The sequence below is a fragment of the Phascolarctos cinereus genome, unplaced genomic scaffold, assembly GCF_003287225.1.
Source record: "Phascolarctos cinereus isolate Bilbo 61053 unplaced genomic scaffold, phaCin_HiC Scaffold_5;HRSCAF=322, whole genome shotgun sequence".
Taxonomy (NCBI): Eukaryota; Metazoa; Chordata; class Mammalia; order Diprotodontia; family Phascolarctidae; genus Phascolarctos; species Phascolarctos cinereus.
The window spans coordinates 346,013,897-346,029,424 of NW_027555958.1; the positions used below are offsets into that span (position 1 = coordinate 346,013,897).

Below are 15,528 nucleotides of genomic sequence, written 5' to 3' on the forward strand. Positions count from 1 at the left end.
TCACCTCATTGCTGCCTGATGCTATTAGTGTGAAACAAGTGTGCCAATGCTCCTTGAATTAGCTACTTTTACAGTCTAGCTCTTGTCGACATTTAGAGGCATTTTGCTTGGATCAATGAATTCCTTTCTATTGAAGAGCACAGAGTGTCAGCATGGAACTTTGTCTACTGAGTAACTGGAAAGACTGAGGGGTAGGCAACCCATTTTCAAAAGTTTCAAGTATATACTCTGGAATATCTTGTTTATGTTTTTGTTTTAACAGAACTGTGTGTCAGCAGAAGTTATAGAATCTTAATGGCAAGTGATCATTCCTTTTTAACCAATGTTCTTATTATAATCTCCTGATACTTCTATGTATCAAGCAATGATTATAATTCCTAGGTCATATAGGTAGGGCATTCATTTTCTTTTATGTGAAGATTTAATTATAATGTCACATATAAGTATGAACACAGGCAAAGAATTACCATACAACTGTTAAATACATGTTGTGGTATTTTGATGAAATGGTATGCAGCAGCACACTTGTATCTGTGCTGTGATAAAACCTCAGAGAAGGTCAGTTATACTCTCACTTAACCATCTGGCATAAGGCCATTCAGTCAATCAATAGGCATTTGTTACTCACCTATTATATGGTAGGCCCTATACTGGATGCTAGAGATGCAAATACAAAAATAACACAATCTCTGTGTTCAAGGAGCTTACATCTACAGGAGCAGTTATCTTTATAAATAAGAAAACTCAAATTATATACAAATGCATCATGATGTGAAGTGCCCTTAAACTCTAGGGGAATCAGGAAAGGACTCAAAGGAGGATGGCTATGAGCTGAACCTTTAAAAGAGACAGGGTTTGCAAGATGCGAGAGTTAAAGAACTGAGAAAATTCCAAGCATGGGAGCCAATCAGTGCAAAGACATGGAAATGGGAGCTGGAATATCTCATTCTGAAAATAGGAAAACTTCCTATTTGTAGAGCATAGAGTTTATAAGATGGAGTATTGTCTGATCACCTTAGAAAGTTACGTTGACCATTTTATAAAAGGATTTTTTTTAGGCAATTAGGGTTAAGTGACTTGCTTAGGGTCACACAGCTAGTAAGTGTCAAGTGTTTGGTCTGAGGCCGGATTTGAACTCAGGTCCTCCTGACTTCAGGGCCGGTGCTCTATCCACTGTGCCACCTAGTTGCTCCATGTAAAGAGATTTAAATGCCTAAATACATCTACTAATTGATTTTTTCCCCCTAAAGGTGTGAGGTCCTACTAAAGCTTCCAGAACAAAAGAGTGACACCTAACATTCATCCTGGTTTACCTATACAGGCTTCTACTTCCAATTCTGCACTACAGTGATGAGAAATAATAGTGAAATCTAACTACTGAACTCATTTTTCTTACTTAATCATGGAATAATAGAGTTTTAGAATTAGAGGGGATCTTTGTGATAATACAGTTTAATCCTATAATTTTGTAGTTGAGGAAAGTAAGGCTCAGATTCCTTAAGTGGCTTGCTCAAGGTTATACATATATCAAGTAGTAAATATCTGTCACTAGGGTGACAACCCAGTGCTTTTCCCACTATACACTGTGTCTTCTATTTTCAGCTTTGACTTCAATTTAGTTCAATGGCAATACCAATGTTCATCAAAAACTTGAATAAACTAGTCTATCTGTCTCTGTATCTCTCACTGTCTCTGTCTGTGTATCTCTCATCTCCCCTTTCCCTCTCCCCCTAGGCTGCAAATGCAGAGGACATTCACAGTCATGAACCCACAGCTGATTGGCTCAGCAAGATTTGACCTATTCCATCTCTAACTTGAGGCAGTTTGTCTCTACTTAGGACACCTGGTGGCTTTCACTCCCAAGGACTTACCTTACGGGTACAGGACTTGATGTGAATACCCAATCAGCTTTAGCTCTACAAAGCTCCAAACTCCCAAACTCAAGAAATCTATCCGCCTCAGCCTCCCCAGCAGCAGGGATCAAAATGGATGCTCCATTATGTTGAGCTACAGCATTCTTTTAAGGCTTCCACTTCCTAACCATTCAGCATTTCACATGCTTTTGTCACCTTATTGAAGGAGAAACTCAAAACCAGTCAGTATATTCTACCTTTGAAGGCTATCATTCACACCCTCTTCCATGGTGAACGCCTACACTATCCAATTTGCTAATGTCACTGATCACAAGGAAACCCCCTTTTCCTCAAAGTACTAATGTCCATAGCTGCAATGAGATTACCACATTTAACTACCACTTGTTAAAAATCACCATTTTCCTCTGCTGTATTTTCAGACTTTCAACAACTTTCCACAAGCTTTTTCCATGCTTCATATCAACATTTTTACCTAACATCAACGATCAAGAAAATAGGACTTCACCTATCAGTGCTCTCCACCCCAAATCTCTCAAAGTTCCTGAACCTTGCCATGAACCTTTATCATATAACCTCCTCTCTAGCTCTGCTTTGATCATCCAATCCTCATGCCACTCCAGAGAAAACTCAAATGACCCCTCCCCAATAGTCTGAATCAATCTGTCTCTTACTTGAAATCTCTTCAACTTATCACTTACTCCTGAACACCTTTCCTGGCTGTTTGCTGGGACATAGTCCTCTTCTAACACAAAATATTCTTATTGAAAATGCACCATATGTGTGAGACATGACCAAAGATGTACGAAGCACTCTCCCTGCCCTGCAGAAACTTACAATGTAGTAGGGAAGATATTACTTATTGCCTTGTACTCTAGCTCACAGAACCAAAGATTTAAGATGGAAAGGTCTTAGAGGTCGAAGCCAAACCCCAAGGTCACACAGGGACCAACAGACATAGGATCTGAACCCAAGTTCTCCAACTCCAAATCCAAATCCACCGTAACATGTATATGTGATAAGTGTCATTATTAGTAGGCCAAATTATAGGAGGAAGCCTCATTTCCATTGCTATGCATTTTCACTGGCTGTCTCCCATGCTTGAAATTCTATTATCCTCATCTCTGCCTCTTGGCCTCTCTAGCTTTCTTCATGTCCCAACTAAAATTGTACCTTATACAGCAAGCCTTTCATGATCTCCCTTAATTCTTGTGCCTTCCCTCTGCTGATTATCTCTAATTTATCCTGTCTATAGCTTATTTGTCCGTAGTAACTTTCATGTTGTTTTTCCTTTTAGACTGTGAGATCCTTGAAAGCAGAAACTGCCTTTCATCTTTTTTCATTTTTCCAGTGCTTAGTACAGTACCACATAATTGGTACTTAATAAATACTTACTGACTAATTCTTTGGGTGAAGGGACATTTAAGTCTGACCTTAAAGGGTGAAAGGGTTATTTCCTTTTTCAAAAGGGAAAAAAAAAACTATGAGAAGTGCATCAGGAAATTGGAAGGACATGGGTAAAGGCACAGACTCTGAAAGATACAAATCTGTGTTTGTTGAAAACTGATTAATCCAGCTTGGCTGAATCACAGGGTTCACACTGTGAAGTCCTGTGAGATAAGTTTGCAAATATAAAGACAGTTGTCTCTTTCACAACTTCCAAATCAAATTGAAAAATATTCATTTGGTGATTGCTATGTAAAAAGCACTGTACTGGTCTCTGAGGTAGCTATAAAGGTAAATAAGCCACTTTTCTAGCCTTCATGGAGCTTATGCCACAGATAGGGAAATTAGGTATCAGCCCACTTAAAGGACTCTGCTCTCTGGTGTCTTACTCTTTTTCTTTCCATACTATGTCTTATGCAATACCATCTGTTCTCGTAGGCTGGTCTACCAACACAGATTAATATTTGAAAAAAATCTATCCACCTGTGAACTCTCCTTATTCTGTGGCTCTAGGACCATTTGGATCTGTATAATATTTAGAGCTAAATTTTGAACAGCATGAACAAAGGCAGAAAAATTAATCCTTTTTTTCATCTTTTGAAAATGTTTCATTGATGTCTTTTTTTTAATACAGTCATTACTTCTCAATACATACATCTCCTTCTCTCCCCCTCGCCGCCCACTTTAGAAGCCCATCAACTAGGGAATGGCTGAACAAGTAGTGGTATATGATTATAATGTAGTACTATTGTGCTATAAGAAATGAGGAGCAGGATGTTTTTTAAAAAAACAACCTAGGAAAACTTATAGTAATTGATGCAAAGTGAAGTGACCAGGAGAATATTGTATAAAGCAATATTGTAACAATGATCAATGGTAAAAGACTTAGCTGCTCTGTCCAAGAAAATGATCTAAGGCAATTCAAAAAGGACATGTGATAGAAAATGCTATCCACTTTCAGAGAGAGAATGAAGTCTAAATACAGATTGAAGCATACTTTTTTCCACTTCCTTTATTTTTCCTGGGTTTTATGTGTGTTTCTTTTGCAACATGATTATTATGGAAGTGTTTTGCATGACTTCACATGTGTGAGAGATATCATATTTACCACTTGCCTTATCAAGGGGCAGCGGAGGGGTCAGAAGGAGGGAAAAACTTGGAACTCAAATTTTTTTTAATACCAATAATAGGTTTGTATCCCAAAGATATCATAAAAAAGAAAAGAACCAACATGTGCAAAAATATTTATAACAATCCTTTTTGTGGTGGCAAAATATTGGAAATTGAGAGGATGCTCATCAATTGGGGAATGGCTGAAATGTATATGAATGTAATAGAGTACTACTGTATAATAAAAAAAATGATGAACAACAAAACAGGACAATGATAAATGTTGGATAAGATATGGGAAAATTGGAACACTAATGCATTATTGGTGGAGTTGTGAAATGATACAACCATTTTGGAGAACAATTTGGAACTATGCCCAAGGGCTATAAAATTGTGTATACCATTTGATCCATCAATACTACTTCTAGGTCTGTATCCCAAAGAGATCATAAAAATGGGAAAAGGACCCATATGTACAAAATATTTATAGCAGCTCTTTTTTTGGTGGCAAAGAATTGGAAATTGGGGGGATGCTCATCAATTGGGGAATGGCTGAACAAATTGTGGTATATGAATGTAATGGAATACTATTGTGCTATGAGAAATGATGAGCAGGGAGACTTCAAAAAACCTGGAAAGACTTACATGAACTGATACAAAATGAAATGAGCAGAATCAGGAGAACATTGTACACAGTAACAGCCACATCGAGAGATGACTGACTTTGATAGACTTGGCTCTTCACAGCAATGCAGGAATCTAAGACAACTCCAAAAGACTCATGATGGAAATTGCTATCCACATCCAGAGAAAGAACTATGGAGTTTGAATGCAGATGGAAGCATACTATTTGCTCTCCTTTTCCTTTGTTGTTTTGTTATATTGCTTCATTCTTGTGATTCTAATTGTTCTTTACATCATGACTAATGGGAAAATATGCTTAATATGAATTTATAAGTAGAGCCTATATCAGATTGCATGCTATCTTGGTGCAGAGAGAGTGGAGTGAAAGGGGGAGAAAATTTAAAACTCAAAATCTTATGGAAGCGAATGTTGAAAACTAAAAATAAATTATCAAAAAAGATGAAGTCCCCCAAACTGACTTAGCACAATACCTGAGTTCCCACATTCCTACACCATAATTTGTTCAGCCAATCTCTGATTCACAGGAACCCATCTGTCCAATGGCCAAAGTGAGGCTGGTGACTTTGCACAACCCTCTCTTACTTAAATCCAATTAACTTGCATGTCATGGGCATCAGCTTCCTGATGTCATAGTTCTCTTCTAGAACGAAGGACAAACAACACAGGTATCCTTTAGTTTCCAGTTTCTTTGCCACTATAAAAAGAGTTGCTATAAGTATCTGTGTATTCATAGAATCTTTTCTTCTGTCTTTGATCTCTTTGGAGCATAACCCTAGTAGTGTTATAGATGGGAGAAAGAGAGAAAGAAAGAGAGAAAGAGAGAGAGAAGAGAGAGAGAGAGAGAGAGAGAGAGAGAGAGAGAGAGAGAGAGAGAGAGAGAGAGAGAGAGAAAGAAAGAAAGAAAGAAAGAAAGAAAGAAAGAAAGAAAGAAAGAAAGAAAAGAAATGATAAACAGGCAGATTTTAGAAAATCCTGGAAAGACTTGTATGAGCTGATGCAAAGTGAAATGAACAAAACCAGGAAAACATTGTACACAGTATCACCAACACTGTGTGATGATTAATTATGAATGAGTCATCTCTTCTCAGCAACACAATGATCCAAGACAAGTACAAAGGACTCATGAAGGAAAATGCCATCCACATCCAGATAATGTTGGACTCTGAATGCAGATCAAAACATATTTTTTTCACTTACTTTATTCTTTCTCATGTCTTTTTTTCTTTTGATTTGTTTCTTCTTTCACACCTGTGACTAATATGGAAACTTTTTTTACATGATAGCTCATGTATAAACTATATCAAACTGCCTACCATTTTCAGAAGAGGGGAGGAAGGGAGGGAGGGAGAAAAATTTGGAACTCAAAATCTTGTAAAAATGAATGCTAAAAATGTTCTTGACATGTAACTGAGGAAAAAAATGTTTATTAAAGTTAAAAAAGAATGTTAAAAAGTTTAAAAATGTAATTGGGAAATATTTGATAAAATAAAAATATATACATATGTATATGTATCATGTATTTTCATGTATATAATTAAGTACATTACAGATGTGTATACATATATGTACATATACACATACCCTGCTTTAAACATTCCCTTGTAATAGTTAAATAAACAATGAGTAAAACCAACTGTTGAGGGAATCCTGTCTGATAATATACACCACATTGTGACGCCTTGAGTTCCTCACTTTTCTGATGACCTGGGGAATATGTTTCATTATCTTTTTGTGAGGTCTGCTATTGGTCACTGTAATTACTCACAGTTCATTCATGTGTTTTTTTTCTGATTCTGTTTTCTTTACTCTGTATCAATTCATATTAAGTTAAGGCTTTGAATAACGTTTTTCTGAATTCCTCATTCGTCATTTTTTATGGTGAACTAAAATCCTAATACACTCATATATCAAAGTTTGTTCACCCACACCCCAATCCAGAGACCTCTACTTTGATTCTTTTTTTTTTTTGCCAACACAAAAATACTACAATTATGGTGCATATGAAATCTTTATTTCAGCCTTTGAACTCTTTGGGACATAAAGTTGGTAAGAGAACTCAATTTCCTCAACTATAAAATCCAGAAAATCATGCATGCTTCATGGATTTTGGGGATCAAATAAGATAACATATGAAAGTGATGTAGAATATATAAATGTACTACTTCATAGTGTTTATTACAACTGGTAAATTTCCCCAGCCACATCTTGTCTGAGGAGAGCTAAATCATGACTTCCTGCCACTCACCATTCTATATCATACACATATTTTGCTTGCTATAAAATAAATTTAATATATTCTAATTTCTTTATGTATTTCAACTTCTTGTGTACTTTTTCACTTACTTTTCTATACTTGTTTTACTTCTCTTTTAAATTATCAAAAGACCCACGAGCAAGAAGCTGTTTAATTAATTTGTATATTAGTGGTGGTGAAATGGCTAGAGTACAGGGCCTGAAGTCAGTGAGTTCTAATCCAGCCTCAGATACTTATTAGCTGTGCAACCCTGGGCAAGTCGCTCACCCCGTTTGCCTCAGTTTCCTCATCTGTAAAATGAGCCGGAGAAGGAAATGGCAAACCACTCCAGTACCCTTGCCAAGAAAACCCCAAATGGAGTCACAAAGAGTCAGACATGACTGAAAAACAACTCAACAACAACAAAAACATACCATACTAGGTTCTAACGAAAACTTAGGGATGATCAAATTCAATAAGCACTTATTAAGTACCTATTATGTTCATGGTATGGTTTGGTTAACTGGGAAGACAAAGAGGCAAAATTTAAGTCTTCCAGGAGCTTACATTTTACTGGATGTCAGTGATACTTTTTTTTCTCTCTCATGAATGATAACTTATCTCTAGATAGTAAGAAACACCTAATGCTATTTTCTCTTTCATCACAATATGGACTTAATCAAATTCTAATACATTTTTCCTTCCCTTACAAAGAACAGTTTTTCAATCTATTGATCTTTTGGAGAATTCTCACTAAATTACAGGTGAAAGATGGGTCCCCTAGACATTCAGGTTTTATTTCCCTACCAAAGTACTATCATTTTAAGGTTAGCAGTCAAGAGAAACTCATTTGGAATGAAACCTTGTCTACAAATTGCTATTGATTTCTCCATGGTGAATTTTTACAACTCAGTAAAATGGAAATCAAATCAAATAAAAATAAATATAGTTATATAATAGATATAAGCAATTTATGGTCTCCATGTCAGTTATTACCTATGGCAAAAACTTGACTTTCCACAAGAAATTATCACAATGTTTATTCTTTTATTTTTTCTGTCCCAAAAGAAATTGGACTTTCTTTTCGGTGTTTATGTTCCAGCGTCTGGTTCTCCTACTCTATTTATCATCCCATAATCTGACAGGTTCGTTATTTTCTTCCTAAGTACTATACAATATTGTCAGTTATGCTAATATTTCTACTCATTCTCAAAGGTGGTTCTGATGGAGAAAGGTGTATTCCGTTCAGCAGGTACATTTTTAATCCACAAAGGAATGTTCTCAGGCAGTGAAGAGAAGGAAGAAATTACTTCACCACCTGAGCTGAGGAAAAACATGTCAAGAGCCCAATTTAATCCTTACTTCTGTATTTATTGACTTTCCTACCTATTCAGCAACTTCAAGAGGAATGTTTGAATATTTGATGCATTTGCCCGGCCCTAGTCTAACAGGGCTTCTGAAAATGGCAAAGATGACATAAGATAAAAATGAAAAACTCCCCTATAACCTACCAGATGTCAAGTAAGGTGGGAAAGATTTAACATAAATCTTCTGAGCTTGCTTTCTATTTCTGAGGCCTTGTTTACTTTTTAGTGACCCAGGATTGGACAATGTGGTCGGAAGAGTGTAAATGAAAGTGAACATACCCAAATAAATCTGACTTCCAGTTGTCCTCTTTCTGAGTTGTTGGAAAGGCAGATTCACTTCTAAAAATTCCCACATTCCCTCCATCAGTCCTCTCTTCATTCATTTGAATTATAAAAGGAATAATCATTTCCCACACATCAGCTGTGCAGCCAAGTAAGCATATTTCAGACTTCCCCTCTTATAGTTTATAAAGTAATAAGCTTTATTTTCTGCAAAATGTTATGTAACCTCCTCACCAATGTCCCAAATTCCTTCATTATTTTAAGTACCTCATCAATTAAAAAGTTTTAATGTCATCTTCCCCCTTTATAATACAAGTGGCTTAGCAAGGGGGAGGGAGGAGGGAAAAGGAGAGGACAGATAACTGTGGCTAAATGTACTTTTGTTTCCCAAGGAAAAATCATTAGCTCCCTCAAAGACCAAGTTCACAGATAATTTATCCTTACAGCTCAACTTCCTCTGATAAATCTTCGATTTTTACAGCTGTGAATTAAACTTTCACTTAAAAAAAAGTACACACAACACTTTCTTTTAAACAGATTTCTGTTGCCACATGGGGTCATTTAAAAAATAACAATTGGTCATTGAGAAGTTTGGTTGAATAATGTTTCCAATCTAAATGCTACAGATTAAAATAAAAATCTTACAATAAGAAATAAAACATTTGAAAGAAAGAAAGAAAGAAAGAAAGAAAGAAAGAAAGAAAGAAAGAAAGAAAGAAAGAAAATAGTTAATAAGTGAGTATCCCCACTTGAAAATAGTGAGAATCTGGATAATTACTATTTTCCAACTACCACACACATAAAAAGCTCCATGAAAAATACATACATTCAGACAAAAGTGAGATTCCATTAGTTAAATCTCATACAAAGGCCAAGGTCTAAGTGCCCTTCTGTATCAAAAGCCCCAGCAGCAGACAACCCGTGTCAATTTTTAGTCACTATTACTCCCTCACTTCAAAAGCATCATTAAAAAAAAAATGTAGTGTACGGGTGCCAAAGGTATCTGGTCTCTTCCAGTGAGAAACAGCTAACGCCAGCCGCGTCTAATGAGTTAGCGTTCCGTTTAAATGCTGCAAACTGCTGTTTTCGCTACCAGCTCCCAAACAGTCCTTCTTTCCCCTCTCTCAGCCCAGCTTTGCTGAAAACTGAAGAGTGACTTACCATTGTGATCCTGGGTTTCCTCTCTCTCGAGTTCAGTAGCTCGGAGCTGTTGCGGATGCACTGCTTCCAGAGCCACTCCAGGCTTTGGAGGCAGACAATGTTTTATGTAGTGAAAATGTATCACTACCGATTATATTTCAGTCCCTCAATTGCTAGCCTTGGTGCTTTGGAAATCAGCCAAACCAAGCGATAAGAGAAGGGGTTGCAAGCAAGCAATTTCAGAATTTGTCCCAGACTATGGGTTAAAAAATAATAATAATTGTGCCTTGCATTTGGCATTTTAGCCAAAGCTGAAGGGTTGCTACATTCAATTTTGTCTCTTTTCCCCCCCTCTTTTCCTTTTAAATTTGTAGATCCTGGAATGAAATCATAGCAGAAGCTGGACCCAGGGGAGGCAGGCACTGTGCCAACTTCCACACCCAGATCTACCAAAACCCCTCTGTCCTGGTCAGTCACTATTCCAATCAAAGACAAAGAGTACTCAGTGCCTGCAGAGGAAAGGAAAAAGAGGGGGCAATAACACCTAGCACTCCATGGTTACCAGTGATTTGATGCTTAGCAGGTGTTGGTAAAATGCTCTGAAAACGAAGTAAGACCAGCAAGTCCAAGCTAAGTAAGTTATTTGCTACATAGCTGTTTAACTATAGTTAAACTATCTGTTTGGTTAAACAGATGGGAAATCAAAATGCTTCAATCCAGCTGTGAAACCTGGAAACAAAGCTTTGTCTTGATGAAGGAGTTGATAAGCTCTTCAAGGGGAAGGACCATTATGTTTTAGTTTCTGTATCACTGCTTCAGTGTTAATTAATTCTGCCTACTTCTAATCATGCTCAATAAAGTATAGCATAGTAAAGAGAATTTTGGACTTGGTGTCTAGAAGACCTAGTCTCTGTGACCCTAATTACCCTTATGACCGGGGGCAAATCACTGAGATTCCATGTCCTCAGCTGTAAAATAGGGATAATAATCCCTGCTACACCTATCACACAATCAAATGAGAGGATCAAATAGATAAATTATGTGGTAGCATGCCCCTACTTTCATTTTCCCAGCCTCCATTCACAATGGCAGGCTTGGTCGCCATAGGGCAGTTGATTACTCTTCCCTACATGGTTCTAAGGGTTAAATCTGAAGGGCTGGAGAGAAATCCTAAAGCTGTTTCTCATAAGCTCCCAATTAGTATCCTCCTCCCCCAACGATCAAATAACAAGCCAGAGTTAATTGGCTTTTAGGAAGATTTACTTACTATTAAGGTTGAGTATTGCTGGCCTTTTCCTTCCTGGCTCACTTTCCCACCTGCTCTACCTACAGACTGGTTGCCTTATCTCCACACAGATACTGCTTGCCTCAGTATTCGTTGTCTTCCCTCATTAAACTGTATGGTCCTGGAGAGTAAGAAGTGTCTTACTTTCTTGCTTTTGGGCTTAATAAATGCTTTATCTGGTAAGAACAACTGATACAAAACGTTCTCCCCAAAGCATGATATACTCTCCCACAAATACACACAGAATCTAGTGGAAAGCAGGTGCCCTCATGGAGACGTGAGGCTGCATTTTCTCTGCCTTAAAAGAGACATGCTTCCTGAAAGCTGCCTCTCTTCAGTGTGTCTTTTTTGGCTTCTCTCAACTCACAGCTGAATACACTCTTTATTATTGATGCAGTCTCTGATAACATGGATAATGGAGTAAGGGGGAAAAAAGCGTGATATTACATCTGGAATCACCTTTTCCCCTTTCTGATGTCCTCTAGTTAGAAGTACAAAAGGGTTGGTTCTTAAAAGCTCTTATAAAGCTAAACTTTCAAGATAATTTCTGGAATGTACCCACTGGAAACTCCTTTTAAAATATACAGAGGTATATGTCTCATTCTTTAAACGAATGGATGAACTCATATAATGAAAGTTTATCCAGTGCCTCAAAATACTTCACTCCTTCCCAAGTTGATTGAGTCATTCTTAACTAGTTTATGACTTTGATTGGAAAAGAGTTTCCATAACTCAGAAAGGCATTCTCACTTGATAAAAGTATCAAGCATAAATTTGTTACTGCCCCTAATTGGGATTTTTGTTGTTGTTTAGTCATTTTTCAGTTGTGTTTGACTCTTTGTGACCCCTTTTGGGGTATTCTTGGCAAAGATATTTGAGTGGTTTGCCATTTCCACCTCCAGATCATGTTATGGATGAGGAAACTGAGGCAAACAAGATTAAGTGACTGCCCAGTGTCACACAGCTATTAAGAGTCTTGAGGCCAGATTTGAACTGAGGCCTTCCTGACATCAGATCTACCTACTGCATGACCTAGTTACCCTAATTGGGATTAGAGTATGGAATGCCCCTCTTTACAAAACTATGTACAATGCTTCAGATACCTTAAAGCATTACATAATTGTCACTTATTATTAGAAATTTGAATGTAATGACAGCTGTCATAGAACACTTTTGTACCTTTCTCACTATACTTCATGTTTTACCCCATGTTATGGGTAATTTCTCTATAAGGGATTGATCTGTGTCTCAATCTGCTCTGTACCCTATCCAACTCTGAGCAGAGTGCCTTTCACATAGTAGTTATTCAATAAATGTTTTCTGAAAAAAAAATGAATCAATAACATATCTCTAGAAACAGTATTATGCATAGTTAAAAAATTGATTAGCTTCCAATAGGTTTGGCAGCCTTTCCTTCCCTCAATCAAATTAACCTTTTGTTGTTACCTTGGCTAGTCACTTAAACCCCCTGAGCATCAATTTACTCATCTACAAAATAACAGAATTAGACTAAGTGGCCTTTGATGTCCCTGAGCAGCTCTTGAGATCAACAATCCAATAATCCCATGACCACTGTGCTAGAATTCATAGCCAATAAGATTTGGTAGTCTAAAGATATATAGCAGGTGTGCTGCAGGTTATGTTTTCAATTCTTGTTAAAATAATTTCTTTCCTGTAGACTGATTTTCTTTTTAAGGTTCACAAAAAGCTAACTTCATGAGTGGATTTCTCCTTTCTCAGAAGGGTAAGACTTGCTGTACTGAAATCCACGTCCTGCCCTGAGAGATTCATGAATAAGTTCTAGCCAAGTTCATTACTAATTCTGAAGCAAGATTCAGTCCACACAATAAAATCTAAGCTAGGGTCAAGAATCTGATAAATGAATGAAGGCAGTGTGCAGAATAGAAAGGGCAGTGTACTGTTATCCCTTCAACAATGTGGGTGAGGCGGGGGCGAGGTGGTGTTAGGGGCGTGGCACCTGTACAATCTGGAAAATCCATGTAAAATGTTTGGCCTTTCCTTTATACCAGAGAAGAAATCTGATTTTTTCTTTTTCTTTTATCAGGTGTTTATGGTACCTTACTGTAAAATTTGGGTTAAGTATTTGGTCACAGGATCTGTGTCATCTGCTGGCCTTTGTATGTCATCCACAAAACTCCCTCACAATCCCCATTTCGTTTCTTATGCTGACCCATGATATATCAAAACAGCAATGAGGAAAGTCTTGATGTGGAAAGGATAACTGTATCTAGAGTTAGAACAGCTGGGGTTGAATCCTGGCTCTGCCACTTACTATCTGTGTGACTTTGGGCAAATCATTTTGCCACTCTGAAACCTCAGTTTCTTCATCTGTGAAAGGAAAGTTAGATTAGATGATCTCTAAGGTACCTTCCAGCTTGAAACTCCTATGATCATATTTCATTTTCATAGTCACTTTTAGTAGGGCTCCATAACACGTGTAATTGGAAAGGGTATGGCAAACAAAGCTAGGAGAACTCAATAACCAAAAGAGTTGAACAGATTATTTCTTCACTGTGAAAACATTCCAGCAAAGCAAATCATAACACATTACAATGCTTTCTATACATAGAAGGTTATTCAAATGAATAATTAAATGATTGCATGAAAGAAACACATGAGATGCTGCACCAGTAAGTATAGTAGATAAAACAATGCTCTTGAAATCAGGAGAGAATTGGGTTTGAACTAGGTGGCACAGTGGATAGAGCACCAGGCTTGGATTCAGGAAGACCTGAGTTCATATCCAGCCTCAGACACTTACTAGCTATGTGACCCTGGACAATTCACTTAATCCTGTTTGCCTGTTTCCCCATCTATAAAATGAGCTAGAGAAAGACATGGCAAACCACTCCAGTATCTTTTCCAAGAAAACCCCAAAAGGGGTCATGAACAGTCAGACACAACTAAAGAACAACTGACACTTTCTATGTGACCCTAGGTAAGTCTCTTGACACCTGTGCACTTCAATTTTTTTTGCCTATATAAGTGAGATAATGCTATTTGCACTATCCATTTTACAGTGTTTATGAGAAAAGAACTCTGTAACTTTAAATACTTTATAAATGTAAGTCATAATGGATAGGGAGAGAATGTGTCATAGCAGATAAAGGACTGGCCTCATAGTCAGGAAAATGTAGGTTCAAATGCCACTGCTTGTGTATCTCTGGTCTCTTAGTAGCCCATGGCAACCAACTCTCTCTCTCTCTCTCTCTCTCTCTTCTCTCTCTCTCTCTCTCTCTCTCTCTCTCTCTCTCTCTCTCTGTGTATATATATATATATATATATATATATATATATATATATAAAGAGTTGTACATATAGGTATATGTGCCCATAAATGTATCTATGGATAGGGACATTCTCATATATTTATATGTCCCTGCATATATTATGGCTATTCCCTCTTTATTCCTTTACTCATATGAAAACAGCTATTTGATTTGTATGTTTGTTTGAGACATATAATGAACAATTGTTTTATATCTTTATTATACATATTAGACCATATAAACTTCTAGAAGGCAGGGTCTCCTTCTATTTAATACATTTTTAAAGCCTTAGATTAGCCCTATTACCCAAGTAGGCACTTAAAATTATCTAGTACCCAATCTGGTTGAAATTCACAACTTCACATCTATAAATCAAATTTTGATAGATAAATAAGGGATAAGGTTTATTTGGGCTTTTGGTTTGGGTTATTTGGTTTTGGTTGGGTTTTATTTTACCAATATTCTAAACTAGGTTTGAAGTGAAATAAGCTACCAGTGTCCCAAGCAGCCTTGTAGAAGGCTAGACTAGTAAATGTGTTGTCTTTAAATTTGAGTGATATTTTCAGTGTGGCAACATCCTACACAAAGGAAGATTGAAAGCCATCTGTACTTCAACAGTTAAGGTATTAGAGAGCTGCTGAGGCTCAGGAAGGTAAAAGGACTTAATAAAATGGTCACAAAATGGCTGACAAATGGCTGAGTCAGAATTCAAAACCAGGACTTTACAGACTCAAAAATCCAACATTCTTTCTATTATATCATACTGCCTTTAGTTTACCTTCCTATAATTTTTTCAGGATGCAAAGCGGCTTTACTCTATGATACTATCTGGTATTTGAATTAAAATTGTATAATTATG

At 37.0% G+C, this 15,528-nt stretch overlaps 1 protein-coding gene across 3 annotated transcripts in view; it reads right to left on the minus strand.

Moving 5' to 3' along the window:
* Positions 1–15,528, minus strand: part of PLD5 (phospholipase D family member 5) — a 418,024-nt gene that overhangs the window by 325,615 nt on the left and 76,881 nt on the right. The window contains exon 1 of one of the 3 annotated variants that reach the window (XM_020982072.2): positions 10,116–10,206. The exons of the other annotated variants lie outside the window; for them this stretch is intronic. Coding sequence (XP_020837731.1) covers positions 10,116–10,118 — 3 coding nt within the window. The 5' untranslated portion in view covers positions 10,119–10,206. Of the gene's footprint in view, positions 1–10,115; positions 10,207–15,528 lie in introns of those variants that run through there. 3 annotated transcript variants of the gene reach the window in all.